Source organism: Leopardus geoffroyi, chromosome B4, assembly GCF_018350155.1.
Source record: "Leopardus geoffroyi isolate Oge1 chromosome B4, O.geoffroyi_Oge1_pat1.0, whole genome shotgun sequence".
Classification (NCBI taxonomy): domain Eukaryota; kingdom Metazoa; phylum Chordata; class Mammalia; order Carnivora; family Felidae; genus Leopardus; species Leopardus geoffroyi.
The window spans coordinates 5,828,895-5,855,607 of record NC_059341.1 but is presented as its reverse complement, the minus strand read 5'-3'; the positions used below and the strand labels follow the sequence as shown (position 1 = coordinate 5,855,607).

The window sequence follows — 26,713 nt, the reverse complement described above, 5'->3', positions numbered from 1 at the left end:
GAGTCAACAGGGCAGAGTGTTGTCATTCTGGGAGCCTTTGAAAGTGATAAAAACGTACCATAAATAGAGAGGATCCTGAGCTCTGGTCCTCTTTTTGGGTGCTTACAAACCTAGTGAGAGAGCATGAGAAGCGCCATTGTGCAGGTATCTCTGTCCCATGAAGGGCGTGGAGAATGGTTGCGGCTGAGGAGTTCTGAGAAAGAGGGCTTCCAGTCCGTGGAAGCAAAATGTTACTCCGGTCGTTATAGAATTGCCATAAGTCCCATCTCCGGTTAAATTTTTTTTAAGCGAGCCATAAAAATCTTCCCCTTCCTCTTCCACCCTCACCGTTGTCAGAGTTTATCCCTTTAATAGCCAGGTTTATCTAGAATTAGAAGTTTCCACTTATTCAAGTGCTTATATACTTCCCAAATCATTTAGCAAATGCTAGGCGTGTGTCCCGCTTTGGCACTGTGCGTGAGAGAGAAGGGGCTATCGGGAGTCAGAACTGCTTTGTTTCCGTGCTTAGATGGATTTTTCCCTTTTGCTTTACCAACATGACTGCATTTGAATCTGCCACGTAGTGTGCTGTTTATCACAAGAAACCGAGGTTCAGATACAGCTGCAGTTTGCTGCTTTTGAAATGATTAAAGTATAAATACTGTAGAAAATCCAGTGGGGATGAAAGCTATACCAACACTACTTAATTCCACCAGCAAACTCTTTCCCAGTCACCTTGGTGGTTCTGGGAAGGTTTTATTTACTCTTTATCATCCTGACCACGGTTCTCAGCAACCACGTCCTGGTCTCCTGGCTGCCTGCCTTTCCTCACCTGTAGGTCGATAGCCTGCTTCCCTGACCCCATGGATTAAGACCACCGCCTCTCTGAGTCACCTGTTAGTTTTTGCTTAGGGTGCATGATACATGTAAAATGTATCCTTTCTTGAGAGTTAGAGAAGCAAATAATGGCTCCTTATGTTCTGAAGGTTTTATCTTGGGGCACCTGGGTGGCCCATTTGGTTAGGCGTCCAACTCTTGATTTCGACTCAGGTCATGATCTCACGGTTTGTGGGTTCGAGCCCTGCAACAGGCTCCGCACTGACAGTGTGGAGCCTGCCTGGGATTCTCTCTTTCTCCTTCTCTCTCCGCCCCTCCCACCATGCTCTTTCTCTTCCCCCCCAAAAAATAAAGAATGGAAAAGAACAAAAGTTTTACCTCATAGTGCATGTATGTCAAGTAGAAAACTTCTAAATATCTTTTTAAAGAAGCACTCACCATAAACCTTAAATTTTGCCACAGAGTCTTTCAGATAAACACACAGCAGTTTTTTTTTTTACCAGATGACAGTGAAATTAATTAGTGTGTCCACCCTTTGCAGATTAACAAAGGAAGACCCCCAAAGGCATAAAAGTATATAACATGTAGAGAATGGGACCTAGGTCACTCTACCCTCCCAAATACATCAAGCCGAGGCCCTGATGTCTTTTTATTTGCTCAGGTGTTCACCCTCAAAGTGAAGAAACTAACTGTTGAATAGAGAAAGAACACTGCTAGTCCAAGACATGATCCAATTTTTATTGCCTAAATTACTAGATTGACTTTAAAGTTTCAATACATTACCTTGCATGTAGACCTTGGGACTGTCTCATCCTGTCTCTAGTGTCGTGTGTGTTGTTTTTGACCTTCCAACGGGAATTATAGATCCTAGAGAACAGAGAGAATGGGTGCCAACGTCAAGTGGAATTATTTCCCAGAGTTGGCTAAAGGAGTAACGAGAACATATCTTTCTGTTCCCAGAGAATGGGCAGATGTATATCCAGAAAAAGCCAACTATGTACCCACCCTGGGACAGCACTTTCGATGCCCACATCAACAAGGGAAGAGTCATGCAGATCATTGTGAAGGGCAAGAATGTGGACCTAATATCCGAAACTACTGTCGAGCTCTCCTCTCTGGCTGAGCGATGCAGGAAGAACAACGGCAAGGCGGAGATATGGGTAAGTATCCAGGCTGCAGGCTTCTTTGAAAGGTCGCACCATTCAGTGGTCAGCACCACGTTCACCAAAGACAAGAGCGTAGTTCCAGTGTCATCCTGAATTTATGACACACTAGCCTTGAGAAAATAGATTCTCTGCTAACGACAGTGACTATTCGTTGTGGACTATAAAACTGATCAACACACTCTATCTTGATTCCTATGTTAAGGTGAAGAAGGTCTCTTAGGCTGTGAAGAACACTTATTGATTTATAAGTGCAAAAGTAAGCTCAGAAATATCACAGATCCCCCTTAACTTGGGAACCTAACTGCTCCCTATTTATGGAGGTATCATATCTGTGTGATCTCTTGATATCTTCGAAGACTAGAGAAACATACAGATAGATGAGAGGAACAGCAAAGACCCATGTGATATTTGGTCTGCCCTCTCCATACTTTGCCTATCCCTATCAACTTCTTTAGCCCCCCCCCCAAAAAAAATTCCCTATTCACTTGTAAGGCTCACTCTGCAGTAAAAAGTACATCATAAACAATCCATGTTACCACAAGTTTTGGAAAACTTAGCTTATAATTGCTTGGGTAGCAATTGCTTAGAAATGTTAAAGAAAAGAGTAAAATATGGATGCATAAAAAAATTCTAATGAAAACTTCTTGGGTCTACAAAATGATGGAAAAAAAAAAACCCACCGGTAAATACTGATTTTAAATTACCTGAATCCCAGAAAATGTTTTCAAATGCTTTATTATTTATGCAAAAGGAGAGAATCTTATCTTTCTGCTTCTTATTTCCTGTAGCTCAGATTTTTAAGAACTCCACCCAGAAGGTTTTGAAGTCACTGGTTTCAAAATGGGAATGCTAGAAACCTACCAACTAGATTTTTGTGTCAGTGTTCTACATCTGACCTCAAAAAAAATCAGCACTTTTTAGAAGAATATATATTTATACACATCTTTGCTGGTGACACTAAAGTAATCTCTGAAGATAGACATATACCAAGATTTTTTTTTAAGTTCCCATGCTTACATGTTTAGAAAAGGTAGTCCAGCAATATCTGTTGGAGGAATTCCGTGTCCACTTGGAGAAAGGATCATGGAAACAGATCTCCTCTTGAGGGACTGCGGAGGCAGGTAAGAAGAGGCAAAATAATCTAATGACATCACAGATGTGTGAGTTGGCATGAAAGGATTTACACAAACCAGAGAATGTGAGACCCTGAGACTGTTTGTAGCTTAAGGCAGGGCAGTATTTAGCTCGGCTGGGAGAAGACATTCATTCGACCAAGTCTCCCTCCATATTCTGCTCATTCCCATTTATTTTCTGCCTTCTGCCTCATTAAAAAAAATTTTTTTTAATGTTTATTTATTTTTGAGAGAGACAGAGACAGAATGCGAGTGGGTTGGGGCAGAGAGAGAGGGAGGCACAGAATCTGAAGCAGGCTCCAGGCTCCGAGCTGTCAGCACAGAGCCTGACGCGGGGCTCGAACTCACGGACCGCGAGATCATGACCTGAGCCAAAGTCGGACGCTCGACCGACTGAGCCACCTAGGCACCCCCTGCCTCATTTTTTAAAGTCACCAAATCCCCAATTTTTTTAAATAGCATGCTATTTGATTTCCTTTTCAGGTAACGAAAGGACAACTAATTTTTTAATTATTTATTTAGACTTCACTGATGAGCAGGTTGCTTTTCTATTATATCTATATCTTAAAGTTGCATTTGCCTTCTTGCCTTGGCTATTTCTGGTTTTATTCTTGTCAGACTTTTCACTTCTTTTGCATTCTAAGGTTATTTAGACACAAGCACTTGGTGGCCCTCAGATCCTCATTTATCTAGCAACCTTTTTACATTGTCCAGCTCTTTTTTTCAAGGTCATTTCTTAGTTTGCTTTCACTTATAGTGTTTAAGGGCCAACAGGGTGCTTTGGGCTTAGATTTTTCCCTCGCTCTGTTGAAATCCACTTTCTTAAAAATGTCTCTACTTAAAAAATATCTATTGTCTGAAAGTTGCCCCTTCACCTCTCCAGACTCCATCCAGTTTCTCCACACCGCACTCAGACTTACCTTCCACTTTCCCAAGGTTTCAACTGTTTGTGTGGTTCGCTCTCAAAGGCATGGTGCAAACAGGACTTCCTATGGATACTGGTTTTCCAGCAGCCAACTGGTTCAACTTCCTCCGTCATCACTAATTCCCAAAACTTGGTGGTCACCTGGGACCAACTGTCCCCACTTCACTTGGGAACGAGCCCCTTATTTCTTGCTCTTCCTGGTGCCTTTTTGCCAGCATCTTTATTATTTATACCACAAACCGGAGGACAAGGTGTATATACTTGATGTTAAAAGCACTTCTATTCTCACTGATCTGTTTTAAGCTTGCGTGAAGATTTATAGTTGACCAAGCAGTATGATGCTGTGACGTAACTCTCATTATTATGTCAGCTTTGCAGAGATCCTGAAAGGCTTAGTGACACGCACGAGGTCACACAGCCAGTAAATTATTTAACCACGGTTCAATTCAGTCCTGGGTTCAGCCACACATTTCTTACTATTTCTCAGTGATTCTGGTTAACCCATGGATGCAATGACCAATATTGACCTTCAGCTCACCTTCTGAGTCTTTTCCGTATACTAACAACCTAGTGCAGTGGCTTCAGATGTGAGCAGTAGTACTCAAGTTTTCTTGGATTTGTCATTTTCCCCCACGTCACATCACATGATATCCTGCGTCATCCCTTTAATGTGACTCTGTTCTGGTCTCTTCTACATGACGATATTAAAATATGCATTTTTATCCATTCTTAGACTCATCTAGTTGAAGTTTCCCTTGGTAGATTATCCAGCACTTTCCCAAGGAAACAGTCGCTCCTACCGAAAGGAAAACACTGTTTCCACTTAATGCCCTGGTTAACCTAGGGACACTGAGTAGGCACCCTCAAGGCAGGATCCATCTTTCCTTCCAAAAGACCTACTGCTCCCCCAATTAGCTGTCCCTGGTGTCTCTGATTCTTTTGTCATGGTGGCGATCTGAATCTGCCCTATGGCAAGCGTACAGATAGGAAGCAGCACGGGGCAAGAAAATCAAATAGAAACTGAGAATTGTGTTGCTTCCTATTGGAAATTTGGATCTCCAAGCAAAATTAATGAGTTTCTGGGGTGTTTTAATGAGAGAAAGGCTGTATCCACGGAGGCTGTGCTACTCTGATGATAACCTATATGAGTAAAACGAAAGAAGGAGGCGGTGCTCGGGCTCTACATTGGAAATCTCTGGCCATCACTACACTCGCCAGTTACTATGTCATTAAGTTCCTGATTATTTCACATTCTGACTGATATTTCTTTTTTTTTCTCTCTCTCTCCATCAGTTAGAGCTAAAACCTGAGGGCCGAATGCTAATGAATGCAAGATACTTTCTGGAAATGAGTGGCAAGTGATATTTTGTCTTCTCCTTTGGGGGTGCGGAGGGCGTGGGCCTTTTCCTCGCGTGCAATTTATTTGACTTTTGCAATAATACAGAAGAGAATTGGGAGAAAAGGAAACACACTGAGTTTTCTTAAAATTTTTCAGTGGTGCTCAAATATTAGTTGAAAATATACTATCTGGGCCAGATACACATAGAATTGTAAAACACATATAGCGTTAGTTTCCAAAAGGTGTGAACTCGGTGCTCAGTGCTTTTATAGTCTGTCTTTATTTCAGTTTGGGAATGTAACGTAAATATAAAAGGCTCTGTTTGTGTGTCACTATGTGTATATACATTGTGTATAAATTAATAAATCAGGGATACCTGGCTGGCTCAGTTAAGCATCTGACTCTTGATTTTTGATCAGATCATGATCTTACGGTTCGTGGGATTGAGCCTGGCATTGGGGTTCAAGAGAATCCTGCTTTGGATTCTCTCTCTCCCCCTCTCTCTGGCTCTCCCTTCAAAATAAGTAAGTAAACATTTATAGATAGATAGATCGATAGATAGACAGATAAACTAGGCAATCACAATCTCAGTAAAATACAAAATAAATGGGACACTAGTAAGTATTTTCCATAATGCTAGTAGCAAAATAATAATGCTTCAAGTTCATCACCTCAAATCCTTTTAGGAACAGGAAGGAAAGCTAAAGAGTTTCATTCCCACGTGACACACAGACGTGGATCAGAGAGTTTACATTTCCGAGCCCTCATGCTTGGTGCCTGTGACAGCCTGTCTCTTCCTTCTGTTGCATTTGTACTGTCACCAAAGGTCTGTGTAAATAAATCAAATGCTGCTACTCATAAAACCCTAAACCTCAGGGTGGATCTGTGTACTTACGGATTACAAATTGATTTTATTTTTTCCTGAATTAGTTTTATCTCCAAGAAACAAGTTTCAGTGTAGATTTATGGTGCTTTCTGGGTCTGGGCTTAACATATACAATGTCTCTGGCTCCAGATTCAAGCAAATACATTAAAAAATATATATGATGAGATAATCGGGGAAACTTGAACCCTCACCAGACATTTGGTGATATTGAGACATTGTTATACGTTTTTTAGATGCGAAGATGGTATTATGGTTTTATTTCTTAAAACAGGTACTCATCTTTAACATACATACCAAAATACTTAATATCATACCAGGAATTTGCTTCAAATCAACCCGTTGGTATGCAGGTACGGATAGTAGATAGGGTATATTGAAAAACAGTGGTGGTCATGGACTTGTAATTATTGGAGCTGGATGATCAGTGCTGGGAAATTGATTACGGTATTTGCTCAACTTTGGTATGGATTCAAAATTTTCCATAATCCTTTTTTTTTTTTTTTTTTTTTTTTTGGTAAAGAAGTGGATTCCTAAAGAGGCAGCAATACAATCTGAACTTTTCTTCTTTTATCTTGTAGAGGCTCTGGAAACATAATACTTGGCATTGGACTATTTCTGAGTTGGCCAAATGATACAGAGTGGTTGTAGGAAGCTGAATAACCAGGCCTGCCTAAAAAGTGAAAGTGCTGGCCCAAATGATAATTCCAATGGTGTTCAGTTCCCTCAGGTAGAGGAAGTGTGTCCTTCCCATTAGTTCAAAATATGATCTAACGTAAACTGAAAGAAGTCTTCTATGAGAATGCCAAGTATTTTGGGTAAATGATTTAAAGACTGCTGCTTTGAGAAACAGTTCATGGTTACTCATCCTATGGCTATAGAACTTCAATTTTCTGTTAGAATGAGAGAGAATATGGGGCACCTGGGTGGCTCAGTCGGTTAAACATCTGACTTCAGCTCAGGTCATGATCTCACAGTTTGTGAGTTTGAGCCCCGCATCGGGCTCTGTGTTAACAGCTCAGAGCCTAGAGCCTGCTTCTGATTCTGTGTCTCCCTCTCTCTCTGACCCTCCCCTGCTCATGCTCTGTCTCTCTCTTTCTCTCTCAAAAATAAATAAATATTAAAAAAAAATTTTAAAGATCTAAAAAAAGAATGAGAGAGAATATTCAGATAAGGTGAAAACAATGATATTTCACAGATTGTGATTACTCAAGTCCAGGAAGGGTTTTTTTTTTTTTTTAAGAGTAAAATTTTGTCATATTTAAAATTTTTTATACCTAGACCCACACTGAGACTCCATTTCTAAATTTTTATATATCCCAAAGCTCGATTTTTAGCAAACACTATTAAGGAATAACCCAACTAGGAAATTCGTTATTGATGACCAGAAGTATACAATTTCATTCTATTGTAAGAATGTTTATTGCTATATATAAAAAAAAATAGTTTTTGGAAGGATTCAAAAAACCAAGACACGAGTTCTCATACTCAAGAGCTTAAGCCTAGATCAAAGAGGTGGTAGAGACTGAACAATTAGAGAAGAATTTAGTCCTAAGCCACATAAATACTAAGCAAGTATTTTTGCTTAGTATTAAGCAAGAGGTCATATGGGTTGCCTTCACTCCAGAAAATTCCATAGGAGTGGACATTGAAAGATAGGCAGAGTTGAATTTGCAAAGAAGAGGGATTGTTTTCTAGAAGGAAAATATGCAGGTTTAAGCACAAATATTAATGCATTGCAGAACTGTGGGAAGACCAGTCTGGACAGATCAGAGGGCCCTTGCTAAAATCAGAATGAAGAATCCAAGATAGATCTTGGAGGACTTGAATCAGGCAAGAGGAGTGTGCAGACCTAGGAAAGTCACCAACAAGGAGTCACAGTCCCATAACAAGCAGGCCATGTTATGTTGAAAGTATTTGGGGGAAATTGCTTGTGTCAGAATGTGGGATAGATCTGTAAAAGGAGATAGACTGGATAGGGAGAGAGCCTACACAATTTCATTTTTTCAGTGGAGAGGTGATGAGAATCTGGTCTAGGGGCATCGTTATAGGAATGAAATAAAGAGCCCAAAAGAAAATAAGATTTCACGGCAGTTTGGATGAAAGGGTATGCCCATTATAAGCGCAGGTTGAAGTGCTTTATACTTCTTTAAAAATGAGAGTTGAATGAAGGGGAAAACATTGACCGTATTTATTAAAATAAGTAGAGTAGGAAAATGATAATAGGAGTGGTAGGAGTGGGGGATATGGGAAGAGAAAGCAATTGGGGGAGGACACAGAATTCAGTCTTGGATAAAGTTTAAGATAATGTCATGTCGGGGCGCCTGGATGACTCAGTCGGTTGAGCGTCCGACTTCATCCACGGCTTGTGAGTTCAAGCCCCGCGTCGGGCTCTGTGCTGACAGCTCAGAGCCTGGAGCCTGCTTCAGATTCTGTGTCCCCCTCTCTCTCTCTGCCCCACTCCTGCTCGTGCTCCGTCTCTCTCTGTCTTTCGAAAATGAATAAACATTAAAAATTTTTTTTAAAAAAATAAAAAGATAATGTCATGCCTCCCACACCCTCTTTAATGGAAGCATCAATAGTTTTCTACTCTACAGGGAAACAAGTTGTTCATTGCTCTCCATTCTCTTTTAAAATCCACATTCATTGGGGCTCTGTCAGTTACCATCTCGCTCTTGATTTTGGCTCAGGTCATGATCTCATGGTCCATGGGATCAAGCCCTGTGTCAGGCTCTGCACTAGCAGCGTGGAGCCTGCTTGGGATTCTCTCTCTCTCCTCTCTCTGCCCCTCCCCTGCTCATGTTCTCTCTCACTCTCAAAAATAAATAAACTTAAACAGAGGAACAACTTACTTCAGAAAAAAAAAAAAACATAAATGCCAGAAGAATTCAAGAAATTCTGAGCTTTTACACAGTTGCTCTCTTGTAATGACCAAAATGGTTAGAGGATAAAGAAAATCAGAGAAAGGACCAAGGGAGTCAACTTATTTCTAGTACTTTCTGACCTTTGAAAAAAATTTACAGTATTCTAGTTTGACAGACTGTGTGTGTGTGTGTGTGTGTGTGTGTGTACATATAATTTTTTACAGTAATACAGTAGGGTTCCCAGAATAACTCACTTCTATTGCCTGAATTCAAAAGTAATTTTATACTTTATTGCATTTCATCTGGACCAAAATAGAAATGAGTCAAATCTTACTGACAAACCACCTACTCCGCCAGTCACAAGTTGTAAATAGATCTGCTTATATCAGAACTTGTGGAAAATGGCAGTTGCCTCAGTGACCCTGAATTCAATCCCTCATTCGCCAAACCCAATTATTTATAGCTCAGTTCCAAATAAAAAAACTTACATGACCTAACCTTAAAGTATTAGGCAAAGTATTATGTCTCATCTGTGGAAGTTTTTAGAGAGTTACGGGGAATGCTCTTTATCTGGGAATTTGGAGTTGCCATAAAACAGACCTGTGGACCACCGTAGAGAAGACTTTAGTCATAAAATGTAGCCTAGGACTTGGGTGGATTCCTAGGGGAGAGGTCTCCATCCATATGCCCCCTGCTCATTATCTACCAATAGGTTTCTCGCCTGGCCACTATTAGGGATGTGGAAAATAAGGTATCATGTCAGGGACATTTGTATCAAACGTGTTGTCAGACCCTGCCACTACTTAGCCAGAATGGAAGTAATCTGGTTTAAATATTGTCAATTCTTTCTATTTGTGAAATATGAGCCTCTTACTCTTGCTAAACTTCCATGTTTTATGCTTGTATAAACACAAGAAATAGAATAAATAATCTAAGAATCTTCCAAGGTATTTAAAATTATAATTTTAATTTTTTTTAATTTTTTTAAATGTTTACTCATTTTTTGAAAGAGAGAGGGCAAGAGAGAGAGGGAGACACAGAATCCAAAGCAGACTCCAGGCTCTGCACAGAGCCTGATGTGGGGTTTGAACTCACAAGCTGTGAGATCGTGACCTGAGCTGAAGTCCTATGCTTAACTGACTGAGCCACCCAGGCACCCCTAGAATTATAATTTTAGAACTTATAATCATTAAATTCATTATCCTTATTTCAGTAATGATGATTATCTTTTTTAATCCTTTCTTATTTACTATTCTTTCTTGCATGCTGGGGTTTTCATCACACTGTTGAGCCATGACTGCCTTGCTATTGTGTGTTTTCTTTGAGTCTGGGCTTCAGCCAGGAAATCACTAGTATTCTAGCCTTTTGGGAAGATGTCATCAGGGCATAGGGCACTATAGACAGTGACTTCCATAGTACCTTCACCAATAGCCAGAACCCAGGGTGAACTGAAGAAATTAATGTGATGATTTGATATAAATGACTAGGTTACATCCAGGATTACCTAGACATTAACAAATGATTGCAGTGATATATTAATTTCTGGCTTTTTCTACACTGACCAGCATAGTCTGTAGCTGGTGCACCTGAGTACTATAGACGTCAGGAACCAGAGCATAAACAACTTTCGAAAGTGATTTTGCCCTCACACACAAGTCTAGCTACCTCCTCTCAATCTATTGGACCCTGCCCATAAACAACCAGATGTAAAGCATTCTGGGAGATTAAAAAAAAAGTGCTATTTCTAAGTTGCTGTCAGTAACCACAGTATTCTCTAGAATTACAGGCAGAAAAGTATTTGCCACTTCCTGCTTTTTCTGGCTGACTCATCATTGACAGCGAATAGGAGAGGTTGATAAATACCTTGAAAGTTCTGACCTCTGGTTTTAAAAATGGAAAGAGGATAGCTCAGCTCAGTCAGAGAGGAGTGAGGGATTGAGCCAGTAATGCAACCTCATTGTTTCAACCCTATAGTAATACACCCTGTGATAATTCTGTATCATATAATTGAAGAAAGAAGCTTAGTGCTATACCGACCTTAATAAGTACTTGGAATTTTACTGGTGTCGATGCTTGCCTGATTCCTTGTCCGTCTCTACCCCTTCCCCATCTCCCCATCCTCCCCACCCAGTTGTGACAGCCATATCGCAGAACTTCACTTTGTTCTCTGTCCTTCCTGTTCCTGCAGACACAAAGGAGATGAGTGAATTCGAGTCTGAAGGCTTCTTTGCTTTGCATCACCGCCGAGGAGCCATCAAACAGGCCAAAGTACACCACGTCAAGTGCCACGAGTTTACCGCCACCTTTTTCCCCCAACCCACATTTTGCTCTGTCTGCCATGAGTTTGTCTGGTATGGTAACTTGGCATTTTACTCCAAGCTTCCCGTTACGCATTTTGTCCCATCCTCTTAACCTGCCAGGGCTGGCATGCTCTACCTCAGTGGGATGTGCTGGCATAGATACTACATGAGCCTTTTCACTGGCCTCACCTGGATGGATGAAGCTGAAAGTGTGATTCTATACAGTATTTTCATAATGTGACCCCTGGAGAGCAAGGAAGCCAGCTCTAGCAGGAATAATTTCCAAGAACTTTAGCTTCTGATTAAATGGGGGCTACTGGGGGTAAGAGGGAAGGACAGAAGAGGGAGACTTCTTTACTGCTGGCACAGCTTTACAGTCGAAAGTTCTACCACCTTGATAGCCCAACTGTGCTGGTACTAATGTGTGCAAAAGGAAACACTTCTGCATTGGAGCTAATAGGTTTAGATGTTTACAGGGCTCTCGGGTGTCTTAGCCGTCTTCAGACAGAGATCAGTTCAAGCCTCAGTAGGCACATAGCAAAGGCGATGGGACAGCAGAGACCTGAAATGACTCTTGTCTCAGGTTTTAGCCTCCTCACCTCTTGGTGGGGGTGTTCTTTTCTTTGAGCATTCATCAACGCACAACCTCAGCCTAGCTAGGGTACCCAAAGGTCAAATAGTGTTTTGGTGTATTTCCACCAACTGTTTTCATTGAATGACTAGAATCACCTTCCTTTCTAATAGTGTTACACAGGAATGGGTCTTAAGCTTAAGAATTTAGTAATTGCAAATATTATCAGACACTCAGAAAAAATAAGCCATCGTACAGGTGTCTTTACCCATCCGTACTGAGCTTAGAGAGACAATGACTTTTTACGTGTAGGACATAGAAATTTGCTGCTAGGTGCCTGTGATGCGTTTTCAGCCAGTCATTTTCATCTCTACGTGTTGGTTTGGAAAGTTCGCAAGTGAGGGGGGAAACAAAAGCTCCTCATTTATTTAACTATCAGACTTTTAACAAAGCAGCTTAAAAAACAAACAAACAAATATACTAACACTCTTGGCCAGTGATAGACCAGGGCTGCTGATCAGTAAATGCTCTGATAGTAGGAAGCTATGAGATCTTGCTTACCTTTTAATGTTTGTGGTGCTGTTGACTCGAACATCCAAATAAATCAAACATCTGCTTTATTGCAGGGGTCTGAACAAACAAGGCTACCAGTGTCGACGTAAGTAAGAAGGGTTTCTGTTGTATTACTGTCATTCTTTGTATTTAATTGTTCCTTCACTTCTGAAAATCTTAAGCAACAATCATTTCTTTCCAGAGTGTAATGCGGCAATCCACAAGAAGTGTATCGATAAAGTTATAGCTAAGTGCACAGGATCAGCTATCAATAGCAGAGAAACCATGGTATGTGTTTAAGTTCCTCTTTTTTGTCTGAAATATGAGAACTCTTTATCCTGACATTAAATTTTACAACCCACTAATTTTTAGCACTGCCTGAGCTTGAATCCTTACGCATATCAATGAACGTCAATCTCCCTAAAACCCTTTCCTCTTCAATAATATATATATATATTATGAATAAGAAAAGACTAATAAGAATATCGATGACTCTACCTTTTCCAGAAAAGCATGATAGAAAGTGGCCAGAAAACACAGTTTGGGGCAATTATATGAGAACGACTTTCGTGGTGTGATGGTGGAAAATAACTGAGTGACCTACTTAAACCAAAGGTCAGGGAATCTCCCAGGGGAGGGAGCGTTTAAGCTGAGAGCCTCCAGACAGACAAGGCCCCAAGGGGGAAAGAGTCCGCATGTTCTAGGACCTGAAATGGGACCATGAGGCTGAAACAGCAAGGGCAAGAGAACAAATAGAACACGAATTTGGGGAACTTGGCAGGACCTAGATTGAATGGAAGTTTTAGACCCCAGTGAAGTGGTTGGATTTTATTTGACCTATAGTGGGAAGCCCACTTCGTGACTGCTGTAGGGAAATGGTGGGTTGAGGTGTGAACATAAAAAACCAGAGGTGACTACAGAAGTTCCCCTAAGGGGGATGGTTGATGTTATGTTGGAGCAAAGTGAGCAGATTTTCAGGTGATTGCCATGTTAGAAATGACTGGATTTGCCAGTGGATTGGATGTGAAAAATAAAAGAGAGGGAAATAAAGATGATGCCCAGGTTTTTGTCTTGAGCAGTGGGGTAGAGGCAGAACCATAACAATGTAAGACTAGAGGAGAAATTACTATTTCATTTTTTAATAAGTCCAACCTGAGATGCCTGTAGACATCCAAGTAGAGGTATCAGTGGACAATTTTATATGCACTTGGAATTTATATGAGCCCATAGACCGAATATATAAATTCCCCAAAGGAATCTAAAACTGCATTAGGTAGAAGACAAGGAGCTTGGGATAATGACTGAGAATAAGAGTTCAGAAAAGGCTCTCCATATATTAACAGTAAATGAGGTTACAGAAACCAGAAAGCAAAGGGGTCAATTGTGGTCATTGCCACTAAAATAAGGACCACATGGAGATATCTGGGGCCCTTGATCCAAGACATTTCAAAGAATTGTAGAGTGTTCGCTTCATCGACCAGCACTGAAGGTTCCTGGAAGTTGACGACATGGACACAATTTATGTGCTAATACTATCAAGAAGACTAACCTGAAGCTCATTGAAGTAGAACAGTAGCTGAAAAGAGGTACGACCCAAAGGATGGCAGTCCTCCCATAGCTGGAGGGAGATGAGAGGTGGATGAAGCTAGAGAGAGGGAAAACCAGAGCAGTCAGGAGGGAAGAAGTCCACCCTTGGCAAGAGGGGAAGATGTCCAAAGCACATGTGGAGATGAGTCTGTGATGGACAGACCGATGGTTCATCAATTGTAGCGGAAAGGGAGAAGATGGTTGCAGATGACAGTGCGTTGTAGATTTTGGGGCAGGAAGGTGAGAGAGCTTCCCTTAGACAGCTTACTACTTCAGTGCAGTCTGGAGATTGGGGGAAGGAGGAAGAGAAAGCAGCAAGTGGCTTTGAGGAGAAAGGATCTGTGAGAGAATTTTCTTGGGATGGGAAAGCAAGGTGGTTAGAGAAGGACAGTAGGAGTGCCAAGGACAGTGAAAAGTCCATCTGAGTTTGAAGGCCCAGCCTGCCAGGTGTGGGATTTTCTCCAGCCATGGGGCAGGCACAGAGAAGGCAAATTGATTGAATTTTTGCAGAGCAGAATATCTCCTAAAATTTAGAGTTGGAAAGGGCACAGTCTCCTATTACAGGTGACTCTCCTAAGGCCTAAAGAGGTTAAAGTAGTTCCTCCATAGTCAACCATCTATAATATAAGTAGCCAGTCTGGGACTAAATTTCAGGTCTCAATCTCCCAGAGCAGTGGTGTTGGGGGTTCCCCCTGCCCCAGTTTTATTGAGAAGTAATTGACATACATCATTGTATAAGTTTAAGGCATACAGCATGATGGTTTGATTTACATATACTATGAAATCATTACCACGATGGGTTCAGCTAACATCCATCACCATTCTGGAAAACAGTGTGGAGGTTCCTCAAAAAATTAAAAATAGATCTACCCTATGACCCAGCAATAGCACTGCTAGGAATTTACCCAAGGGATACATACAGGAGTGCTGATGTATAGGGGCACTTGTACCCCAATGTTTATAGCAGCACTCTCAACAATAGCCAAATTATGGAAAGAGCTTAAATGTCCATCAACTGACGAATGGATAAAGAAGTTGTGGTTTAATACATACAATGGAATACTACGTGGCAATGAGAAAGAATGAAATCTGGCCCTTTGTAGCAACGTGGATGGAACTGGAGAGTGTTATGCTAAGTGAAATAAGTCCTACAGAGAAAGACAGATACCATATGTTTTCACTCTTATGTGGATCCTGAGAAACTTAACAGAAGACCATGGGGAAGGGGGGAAAAAAGTTACAGAGAGGGAAGGAGGCAAACCATAAGAGACTCTTAAAAACTGAGAACAAACTGAGGGTTGATGGGGGGTGGGAGGGAGGGGAGGGTGGATGACGGGCATTGAGGAGGGCACCTGCTGGGATGAGCACTGGGTGTTGTATGGAAACCAATTTGACAATAAATTTCATCTTAAAAAATAATAATAATAAATAGAATAAAAAGAGAAAACAGGATTTCTCCTTGTAATGAAAACTCTTAGGATCGACTGTCTTCCTTGTACATCACCCAGCCATGTTGGTTGTGGTCACCATGCTGTAGGTTCCATCCCCAGGATTTATCTATCTTATAAATGGAAGTTTGTACCTTTTGACCACCTTCCTCCACTTACCCCTGCCCCCCAACCCCCTGCCTCTGAGAACCACAGGTCTGATCTCTTTCTATGAGTTTGGGGGGGGAGTTGTTTTTGTTTTTGTTTTTGATTCCACATATAAGTGAAATGATACAGTATTTGTCTTTCTCTGCCAGACCAGTGTTTTGTTTGTTTAAACCAAATCACCACCTCGCAACCTGCCTTTCTGCTCTCTCTACCTGATGCCTTCAGCTTTCCTGGAAAAGTCACAAATTATAAAAATGTCTCTTAGCCTCAATGGCTAATGTCCACTGGAAATAGAATGAGAGCCACGAGTATAATTTTAAATTTTCAGGTATCCTCACATGAAAATTAATGAGATAGCTTACGTTCTTTTTCTCTTACAAAATCTTCAAAATGCAGTGTGTATTTTATACTGAGAGTGGATCGTTTTACCGCCTTGCAGGTGCTCACTTGGCCCACATGGCTAAATGAATATCATATTGGAAAGTACAAATCTATTTTCTTTCCCAGACATATCTTGAACTATTTGAGCTTGGGGTTTAGATTTGAGGGAGAAGACTCCCAGCCTGGACCTTGTCATTAATTGTTCATATTTACATGGGAATGTTTATACAAGCTGAGATCTGAAAATTATTTTTTCTTGGTCGAAAATGAGTAGAAGAGGTTCTAGGCAACTTTTAAATAATTTCAGACAGCCATTCTAATGACCCAATGGTGGCTAACATCCTCGGTGGTAATATCAGATACATCACCGTGAATGAATAGGTCTTCTTTGCTGTGCACATCCCCAAGGGAATTGTCTAATTAAGAACTTCTGGAGAGATGATAAGTCTTAGGTAAAACTTTCTTTCTTACACAAAGAATATCGGTATTCTTACCAGGAATCAAACCTCCTGATGCTGTGGCTGCTGATGCTGTTCATGTGATACGGTTGGCTAACGGAGATAATTTCAACTCCAGAAAACTAAAAACAAAACAAAACAAAAAAATCCTGCTGTATATCTACCACCAGCATCCCTCTCTCATCTCCCCTCTCCCCATCCCCTAAATCATCAGGTTCATTTTCTTGGAGAAAGGGTAACGGTGAAAGGGTATAGGCTGATTCTGACTTTCGACTTATAGACGTCCTAGCCCACTCGCTCGTGTGCAACCTAGACAAGAGTCTTTCCCTCTCTGTGCTTAACCTCCCCATGTATCAAGTGAGGATTCTAATAGAGGTGACTTCCAAGGGGGTATTTGCAATATCACGTGTGTGAGAGGTAATATGTGCAGCATACTTGTCCCCAGCACCTGGCAGGCCCCTTTCCCTGCCTGTCACCCCCTCCATCCACATGCAAGAGCTGTGACATGCTTCACACGTGGGCTTTTATACTGTTAAGCCCATAGCAGTGTTTCCCCTAGAGGAAGTGTTTCGTAAACATCTTCCAAAGGTTAGCATACTCGCTCTGGGTTGAAAAAGAAAAGGAAGTATTTGTGCGAAAATAGGAAGGGCAGTGCAACGTTTACTTAGATCCCATTTAGATAAGTGACCCCAGTCCCCTCTTCCTGAAGCTGTGAGCCTCTCTGTGGGAACGCCCCACGTGTTCAGCTTACTCCAGGTTACCCGACGTCTGCATATTACGCACTTGGCCCTTGCCTGGAAGAGCTAATGGCTGCCTGCCTTCTTTGACCATGGCCAGAAGGGTTGACAAGTAACACTTATGCCCTGAAATGCACATTGTTCCAGTGTTTTCAGTGCTCTGTTGGACTCAAGTGCTTGCCAAGACACCCAAAGTTGAAAAGCAGGGACGCGCGTTTGGTCACACGTTCTTCCTTTTTTCAGTTCCACAAGGAGAGATTCAAAATTGACATGCCACATAGATTCAAAGTCTACAATTACAAAAGCCCGACCTTCTGTGAGCACTGTGGGACCCTGCTGTGGGGCCTGGCGAGGCAAGGACTCAAGTGCGACGGTGAGTCCAGTGGGAAAGGAGCGTGGGCCCTGTTGTGGGCCCCCTAAGGGGTGGCTCTGCAGCCTTGATGGAGAGCATGAGGGAAGGGGGGAGGAGAGAGGCTGGATTTCTCCAGCTGACCCAGATGACCCCGACGTCTTGAATGTGAAGTGCCCAGGATGAGACACCAGTGCTGTTCCTTCCTTTCCACCCCCAACACCTTAATCCTTGTAGCCCAGAGAAGTGCAAGCCCGTTGAGTCTAAATGTCAAGTCTCCTGACCTGTCCCCCTTCTCTTGTTCCCTGTTGTGCTGGGGACAAAGGAAGATAGCATTTTCCTTGACTGGCCCCCCGGCTGGGACCTGCCCTGCTGTGTCTCAGTGTTCGGAGCCTGCCCCTTCTGACCCTGCCTCTCTCCCTCACACCAGCCCTACAGATTCTCTGCGTAGCCCATCAGGGAGCAAGCCCAGCTCATCTGCTTGGCTGATGGATGGTCCTGCACATGAGAATTCTGTGACTGAGACCCTAGGCTCTGGGCCCTAAGCGTGCTGCAAACTCACAGTGCCCAGTAAGAGGCCCACCCCTCTTCCCATTCTCCCTCCTCTGATCTCCCCTTGAAGGCTGGCATTCAGCTGGCAATACAGCCGGACTGAGCCCACAGCTCTGCACTCGTCAAGATTTTTGGACCTGCCCTGAGAAAAAGTAAAAAGCACTGCAACGCTCTAAAAGTTCAAATGGCTAAGGCGATAACCTCGAGACACCGAGATGCTGTCACATCAGGATTAGGCCGGAGGGAGGGAAAGATTCCCACAAGCCACTTCTGCCTTTTGAGTGGGGCTGGGGGTGGAACAGGGCCAGATAGACTTTCGAAAAGGAGGGAGTTCTGCTGCGGCAGAGGCCTTTCTGTTTTGAATGATTAAAGGTAGAAGCCACTTTACTTTTTCTTGGTCACCCCATTTTGTTTTATGCCACTGGTTAAATCTTCTGCAATTCTTATCTTTTTTTTTTTTAACTTCTTTAAATTCAAGTTAGCTAACCTACAGTGTAGTTTGGTTTCTGGAGTAGCGCTCAGTGATTCATCCTTTCCGTATAACATCCAGGGCTCATCCCAACAAGTGCCCTCCTGAATGCCCATCCCCCGTCTAGTCCATTCCCTCCCCTCCAGCAACCCTCAGTTTGTTCTCTGTAGTTGAGAGGCTCTATGGTTTGCCTCGCTGCCTGTATTGATCTTATTTTCCCTTCCCTTCCCCTGTGTTCATCTGTTCTAGTAACTCATCCCCGTTGCGTTTACACGCCCGGTGGAGTCTGGAGTGACATGTTAGTGGAGGCAGGAGGAAGGTTAGGCTTTCAAACCATCACTGAAGGCAAAACCCAGATGTAGTGAGAATTCATCTCAATAATCCCTTCGTAGCCCAGAAGTGCCACTGAGCACCCAGCTGTTTATACCTGCTCGAGAGCACACAGGTGGGCCTAGTAGTCTGCAGGATCTTTAGGAGTTCATAGGCAAGAAGTAATTCCCGAATGGAACAAGCGGGGCATGAGTGATGGCTCCCCTGGTCCTCTGATGGTCTCTCTCACAGCTCAGGTTTCCCCTCCCTGGAGCCTGAGCGCCTCAGCTGCCCAGTGGTGCCAACAGCCTGTCTCTGCCTCTGAGCTTAGAACCCTCTACAAGGGTTCCTCGCCATTGTTTCACAGCCATTGTTTCTGTTCCGTCCTCCCTAACGTTCTTTCTCCTCCGTTCCCTTCTCTTTCCCTGTCTCCCCCCACCTCCTGCACGCCAGGCAGCCCCTCTCCACTCTCCCTTCCTTTCCTCTTCCCTCTTCTCCCCTCCCTCCCTCCCCAGCACCCTCTGTAGGTATCTGGCCGATACCTACAGACATCCCTGTGTCCTCACCCCCCATGCCCTTGACTTCACCTCTCCTCCCTCTCTACTCTCTGGACTCTGTTCCTCTGCCTTGGCCCTGCTCTTTCTATCTTGTTCTTTTCTAAGCCACCTTCTTAAGTAGGGCCTCCCTTTGTCTTGATTCTGTCTCCTTTCTTCTGTCCACTTTAACTCCCATGAAAATCATCGTCCAAAGGGCCTGTTTGCACTCAAAGAGATCAAGTTGTCACCTCATAGGTTAGTAACAGAGACGTAGGACATTACCATAGTGGGGGTGGGGCCTGCCTTCATGCCAGAGCATCCAAGACAAGCTTAGATCTGGCTACCATGTTAAAAAGCAAAGTGAAACTTCCCACTGCTTCATGCTGAGTCCTTGCCAACTGCCTCCCTTTGCCTTGCGGTACTAAGGAAATGCAGCTGGGACTTCCCAGTGTGCAACCCGCAGAAACACATCCAGTAGGAGTCGTGCTGAAATTCACAAGAGCAGAAAGCCATTATAAACAGCATAGTGACTATATTAAGGGCTTTAGTCATACATAAAAGATTTCACTTAGAATGGATTTGGGTTCTATCATGCAATATACCAGGACAAGTACTGGTTTATATTTACATAGAAAATGCTATTTTATTATGAACTGTTGGAGGAAGAGTAAGCCAGTTAAAACTAAGGGCTGAAGCCTGCTCAAATTCCACTTCAGTAGTTTAATGTATATCTCTTTGGAATAGATAATGAAGATAAAAGACAAGTTGTAGTTGTTGAGCATCTGATGCCAACCACTGTACTAAGCTCTTTGCACACAAATGGGTTAATAAGCAGGTAAGAGTACGGGGCACCTGGGTGGCTCAGTCGGTTGAGCATCCGACTTCGGTTCAGGTCATGATCTCAAGGCTTGTGAGTTCGAGCCCCGCATCAGGCTCTATGTTGACAGCTTGGAGCCTGGAGCCTGCTTCAGATTCTGTGTCTCCCCCTCTCTCTGCCCCAACCCACTCGCATTCTGTCTCTGTCTCTCTCAAAAATAAACATTAAAAAAAAAAGGTCAGAGTAAAAGTGCGTTGTTTTATAGCCTCTCTTGCCTAATGCCGTTATAACAAATGCTACTGATGGACTTGACAGAATGAAATAGGACTTGAAAACAGAATTCTATCAGCTGGAGTTTGAAAATCTTACGTTAGATTTTTTTTTTTATTGTAATAGCAGTGTTTCATAAGCAGAATTTCATTTTTCTAAACCAATGACTTGAAGTAGTAGCTGTCTTTCTACAGACGCCCTGGTCCACACACATCCCAATCCAGGAAGGCTCACGGGATCACAGAAAGTGGAGGGTGGACCTTCACTGCACTTTTTTCAAGACTCATAAATTGGAATATTCCCCGAGAATCATAGGACTTAGAGCTAGATCATTTGGTTCAACCAGCCCAACTCTGCCATATGGGGAGAATGGCCTCCAGGCCACTTCCCTTCTCCCCTCTCCCATCCCAAAGCACAGACCACACCCACCATGCATGCAGGCTGAGGCTTCAGCCTAGAGGGGAGGGAAGCTCCTTGCACCCCATGTGGGGAAGGGGATACTTGGACTCCAATCTAGAGTGGAAGTGAACCACCTTCTATCCTGGCATGGCACATTTTCACCAGAGAGAGCCAGCATCGGTGCTAGTCTCTCAGCAATGGCATAGTCTAAATGCATACCAACAGCAGCCTTCCTCTGCTGTCAGCAAAGCTCTGCTTCTGCCTCTGGTGGGAGTCCTTCCCCAGCACCACATCCAGGAGCCTCTGGTCTGTGTGTGTAGTCTTGGGAAGGGGAGGTGGACGTGTGGTGGCATTGTAGAAGCGCTGCCCTCATTTATTTGTATTCAGTGTCTCCTGCTGCTGGGAAGATGGCTCTAGGGATTTGCCAATCGTTCTTCAATGTACGTGTACCTGAAGCAGACCTGTGCAAAGTCCGCTCAGTGAGTTCTGTTCCTCTGGCTCACAGTGTCTCTTTCTCCTTTGCAGCATGTGGTATGAACGTACATCACAGATGCCAGACAAAGGTGGCCAACCTTTGTGGCATAAATCAGAAGCTGATGGCCGAAGCACTGGCAATGATTGAGAGCACTCAACAGGTAGGAAAGGCTTTTAGGTTAAGTTCCTCCAGTTTCAACTTAGCAAGGACTACTCGAGTCCTCCTTCCCTTTGATCTGTGGAGCAATATGGAGTCTGTTTCTGAGCATTTGCCTTGCCTCTGACTTTCATCCTTATGCCCATATCCCCACTCAGAGATATTAATTTACTTCATGCATTTGTATTATAGATATTTTTAGGATCTTAAATTCTTTGTGGCATGAGCAGGGGCAGAAACAAATTCACTGAAATCATTGAGGATTCATTACCAGCTTTGTACCTATCTACTGGCTAGAGTCGAGGAACACTGAGTCGAGGGCAACTTTTGCCTTGCCATTTACTCACGTGCACTAGGACTAGAATTGAATTTTTGTATCTAAGAACAAACCCTCTTGGTGTTGCCTTTGTAAGCTCTCTTTCCATCCATTAACCTTCCATTCTTAATTGTGACCAAATGATGTAGATAGTATAGGAGAAACCAGTTAGCCGCTGGAAAAGTATGAAGGAAGTGAATATGTGCCTGTTCGTGTATAAAATATAATAGGTAGACTCTTACAGCATATGAGATCCTAAAAGAATGCTGAGGGAAAGAAGGATGTTGGTTATCTATGCATTTAGGATTCTTAAACGGATCTCATCCCCGAGGACAGCAGGCTGAGCTGATGGGGCCATAGCGGGTGGGTAGGTGGGTGGTCTGACTCTTTGTTTATAATCTAGGCTCGCTGCTTAAGAGATAGTGAACACATCTTCAGAGAAGGTCCCGTTGAAATTGGTCTCCCGTGCTCCATAAAAGGTGAAGCAAGGCTGCCGTGTGTACCAGCATCTGGGAAAAAAGGTAGCTATCCTGATCCTCGGTAGAATCATTGTCAGCAATTAATCTTGGTCAGCCCTAATGGAGTCCTCTAGATTTCAACTCTCCATTTACCTGGTCTGATAGGTGGGAGGTTCCTACGTCTTGGAAGTGAAACCAAAATATGCCCCATTAGGAAACCTTTGTAAGAGGGTGGGAGGTGAGGGCAGGGAGAGAATGGGATATAGGTCTACAGTAGGGCTGCAAACGTTTCCTAACTTTTAGAATGTTACTTCCTGTCACTGTTAAAAGGTTTTGCAAAATAAATCTACCATGAATTTCAATGGTGGGAATGTCACAGTAGGCCATCCTGTTCTATACCTTTGAGACTTTTTGGGGAAGGTTAAAAGTAGAAAAGGGAAGACTAGTGGTGCCTCAACATACATGACATCATGGAAGTTCCCCAGCCTACTTTCTGAAAGTAGTTCATGAGAAGATATGCCCACATGAATCCGGGAGATGAATAGTTTCAACATACATTATAAAATATAGGTTTTCCCCACTATCCTAAAGTAGACTATTCCTGTGAAACCTTTTTTTTTTTAATTGAAGTATAGTTAACATACAGTGTGACTTAGTTTCAGGTGTACAACATATTGATTCAACAATTCTGTACATTACTCCAAGTTTTTCTGTCACCATAATGATGTTATTATATTATTATTGACTGTATCCCTTATGCTGTGCTTTTCATCTCTGTGACTTATTTTTTTGTAACTGGAATTTTATACCTCTTAATCCCCTTTATTTCACGCACTCCCCCACCCACCTCCCCTGTGGCAACCACCAGTTTATTCTCTATATTTAAGAATGTTTGGGGGCGCCTGGGTGGCTTGGTTGGTTAAGCGTCCGACTTCAGCTCAGGTCATGATCTCACGGTCCGTGAGTTCGAGCCCCGCGTTGGGCTTTGTGCTGACAGTTCAGAGCCTGGAGCCTGTTTCCGATTCTGTGTCTCCCTCTCTCTCTGCCCCTCCCCTGTTCATGCTCTGTCTGTCTCTGTCTCAAAAATAAATAAACGTTAAAAAAAAAAAAAAAGAATGTTTGGTTTGGTTTTGTTTTTTAGATCCCACATATAAGTGAAATTGTATGGTATTTGTCTTTCTCTGTCTTATTTCATTTACCATGATACCCTCCACATCCATCCACGTTGTCACAGTGGCAAGATCTCATTCCTTTTTATGGCTGAGTAATATTCCCTTGTATATATATCACAGCTTCTTTATCCGCTCATCTGTTGATGGACACTTGGGTTGCTTCCATATCTTGGCTATTGTAAATAATGCTGCAATAAACATAGGAATGCGTATATCTTTTTGAACTAGTGTTTTCATTTTCTTTAGGTAAATACCCAGTAGTGCAATTCCTGGATCGCATGGTAGTTCTATTTTTAATTTTTTGAGGAACCTCCTACTGTTTTCCACAGTGGCTGGACCAGTTTGCTTTCCCACTGCCACCATACTGTTTCTTTTTCTCCACATCCTCACCAACTGTTGCTGTTTCTTGTCTTTTTGATACTACCCATTCTGACTGGCTTAAGATGATACCTCATTGCGATCTTTATTTGCATTTCCCTGATGATTGATGATGTTCAGCATCTTTTCATGTGTCTGTTGGCCATTAGCATGTCTTCTTTGGAAAAATGTCTGTTCAGATCCTCTGGCCATTTTTTAATCTGGTTTTTTTTTTTCGGTGTTGAGTTGTACAAGTTCTTTATATATTTTGCATATAAATCCCTCATCAGATATAGCATTTGCAAATATCTCCTCCCATTCACTACCTTGCCTTTTTGTTTTGTTTATGGTTTCCTTTGTTGTGCAAAAGTTTTTTATTTTGGTATAGTCCCAGTAGTTTATTTTTGCTTTCCTTTCCCTTGCCTAGGAGACACATCCATAAATATGTTGCTAAGACTGATGTCTAAGATATTACTACCTGTGTCTTCCTTTAGAAGTTTTATGGTTTAAGGTCTCATACATAGGTCTTAATCCACTGTAAGTTTAGTTTTGTGTGTGGTTTAAGAAAGAGGTCCAGTTTTGTTCTTTTGCATGTAGCTGTTCAGTTTTCCCAACACCATTTGTTGAAAGGACTGTTAAAAAAAAAACTCTTTTTCCCCACTGTATATTCTTGTCTCCTTTGTCATAGATTCACTGACCATATGGGTGTGGGTTTATTTAGGGGAGCTCTATTCTGTTTCACTGATATATATGTCTGCTTTTGTGCTGGTACTATACTGTTTTGATATTATAGCTTTGTAGTATATCTTAAAATCTGTGATTATGATACTTCCAGCTTTGTTCTTCTTCAAGATTACTTTGGCTATTCAAGGTCTTTGTGATTCCATACAAATTTTAATATTATTCTAGTTCTGTGAAGAATGCTGTTGGTATATCGATAGGGATTACACTGAATCTATAGAGTGCTTTGGGTAGTATGGACATTTTAACAATGTTAATTCTTCCAATCCCTGAGCACAGAATATCTTTCCATTTGTTTCTGTCACTTCAGTTTCTTTAGTCAATGTTTTATAGTTTTCAAAGTACAGGTTTCACCTCCTTGGTTAAGTTTCTTCCTTTTATTTTATTCTTCTTGATGCAATTGTAATTCGGATTGTTTTCTTAGTTTTTCTTTCTGCTACTCTGTTATTAGTGTACAGAAATGCAACACATTTCTGTATATTAATTTTGTATTCTTTGACTTTGCATTTTCAGTTCTAATAGGTTTTTTGATGCAGTCTTTAGGTTTTTCCAAATATATGTCATTTGCAAATGTGACAGTTTTACTTTTCCCTTATCAATTCTGATGGCTTTTATTCCTTTTTCTTGTGTGATGGCTGCAGCTAGGATTTCTAGCACTGTGTGGAATTAAAGTGGCTTGAGTGGACATCTTTATCTTGTCCTTATCTGAGAGAAAAACTTTTAGTTTTTCACTATTGAGTATGGTGTTAGCTGTGGGTTTGTTATGTATGGTCTTTATTACATTGGGGTATTCCCTCTAAACCCACTTTGTTGAGAGTTTTTATCATTAAGGTACGTTGTATTTTGTCAAATGGTTTCTCTGCATCTATTGAGATGACCATGTGTTTTATCTTTCCTCTTTTTAATATGGTATATCACGTTGATTGATTTGCAAATACTGAACTACTCTTATATCCCTGCAATAAAACTCACTTGATTGTGGTGAATGACTTTTTTTAATGTATTGCTGAGTTCAGTTTGCTAATATTTTTTAAAGATATTTGCATCTGTGTTAATCAGAGATATTAGCCTACAGTTTTCTTTTTTTGTAGTTTTGGTATCAGGGTAATCCTGGCCTCATTGAATGAATTTGGAAGTTTTCCTTCCTCTTCTGTTTTTGGTATAGTTTGAGAAGAATAGGTATTAACTCTTTATTTATTTATTTATTTTTGAGAGAGAGAGAGAGAGAGAGCGCGCACGCACACGAGCAGGGGAGGGGCAGAGAGAGGGAGACACAGAATCGGAAACAGGCTCCAGGCTCTGGGCTGTCAGCACAGAGCCTGACGTGGGGCTCAAACTCACAAACTGTGAGATCGTGACCTGAGCCGAAGTCAGACTGAGCCACCCAGGCAACCTCTCTTGTACTCTTTATTATTTCTTTCCTTCCACTATCTTTAGGTTTTTTTTTTTCCAGCTCATTTAGGTGTAGGGTTAGGTTGTTTATTTCAGATTTTTCTTGTTTTCTGAGGTAGGCCTGTATTGCTCTGAAGTTTCTTTTTAGAACTACTTTTACTGTGTCCCAAAGATTATAGATCATTGTTTTTTCATTTTTATTTGTCTCCATGTATTTTCTGATTTTTTTCTTTGATTTGTTGATCCGTGCATTGTTTAGGAGCATGTTGTTTAGCTCTGTGTGTTTGTGGGGCTTTTTAGATTTTTTTCTTGTAGTTGGTTTCTAGTTTCATACCATTGTGGTTGGAATGGAGACTTGCTATGGCTTCAGTCTCCCTAAATTTATTGACACTTTTTTGTTGCCTAACATGTGATGTATTCCGGAGAATGCTCCACGTGCATTTGAGAAGAATGTGTATTCTGCTGCTTTGGGATGGAATATTCTATACATGTCTGTTAGGTCAATCTGGTCTAACATGTTCAAAGTCACTGTTTCCTTATCGACATTCTGTCTGGGTGATTTATCCATTGATGTAAATGGGGTATTGAAGTCCCTGGTATCATTGGATTACTGTCCATTTCTCCCTGTATATCCCTAA

General features: G+C 42.0%; 1 protein-coding gene and 1 long non-coding RNA gene across 5 annotated transcripts in view; one reads left to right on the top strand and one right to left on the bottom strand.

The window, feature by feature from the left end:
- PRKCQ (protein kinase C theta) overlaps positions 1-26,713 on the top strand; it is a 186,793-nt gene that overhangs the window by 57,102 nt on the left and 102,978 nt on the right. For 2 of the 3 annotated variants that reach the window (XM_045462522.1, XM_045462521.1), the window contains exons 3-10: positions 1,777-1,976; positions 5,334-5,394; positions 11,315-11,477; positions 12,624-12,655; positions 12,752-12,837; positions 17,551-17,680; positions 21,534-21,643; positions 22,359-22,476. In XM_045462522.1, the coding sequence (XP_045318478.1) occupies positions 1,777-1,976; positions 5,334-5,394; positions 11,315-11,477; positions 12,624-12,655; positions 12,752-12,837; positions 17,551-17,680; positions 21,534-21,643; positions 22,359-22,476 (900 nt within the window). Of the gene's footprint in view, positions 1-1,776; positions 1,977-5,333; positions 5,395-11,314; positions 11,478-12,623; positions 12,656-12,751; positions 12,838-17,550; positions 17,681-21,533; positions 21,644-22,358; positions 22,477-26,713 lie in introns of those variants that run through there. The other variant, XM_045462523.1, reaches the window with a different exon arrangement.
- LOC123589912 lies at positions 1,598-19,719 on the bottom strand. Of its 2 annotated transcripts, none has more exons than XR_006708511.1 (3): positions 19,105-19,719; positions 16,607-16,692; positions 1,598-1,683 (listed from the first exon to the last, which is right to left on the bottom strand). It is a non-coding gene; the product is annotated as an uncharacterized LOC123589912 (long non-coding RNA). The 2 variants fall into 2 exon arrangements; XR_006708510.1 differs by lacking the exon at positions 1,598-1,683 and adding an exon at positions 10,953-11,308.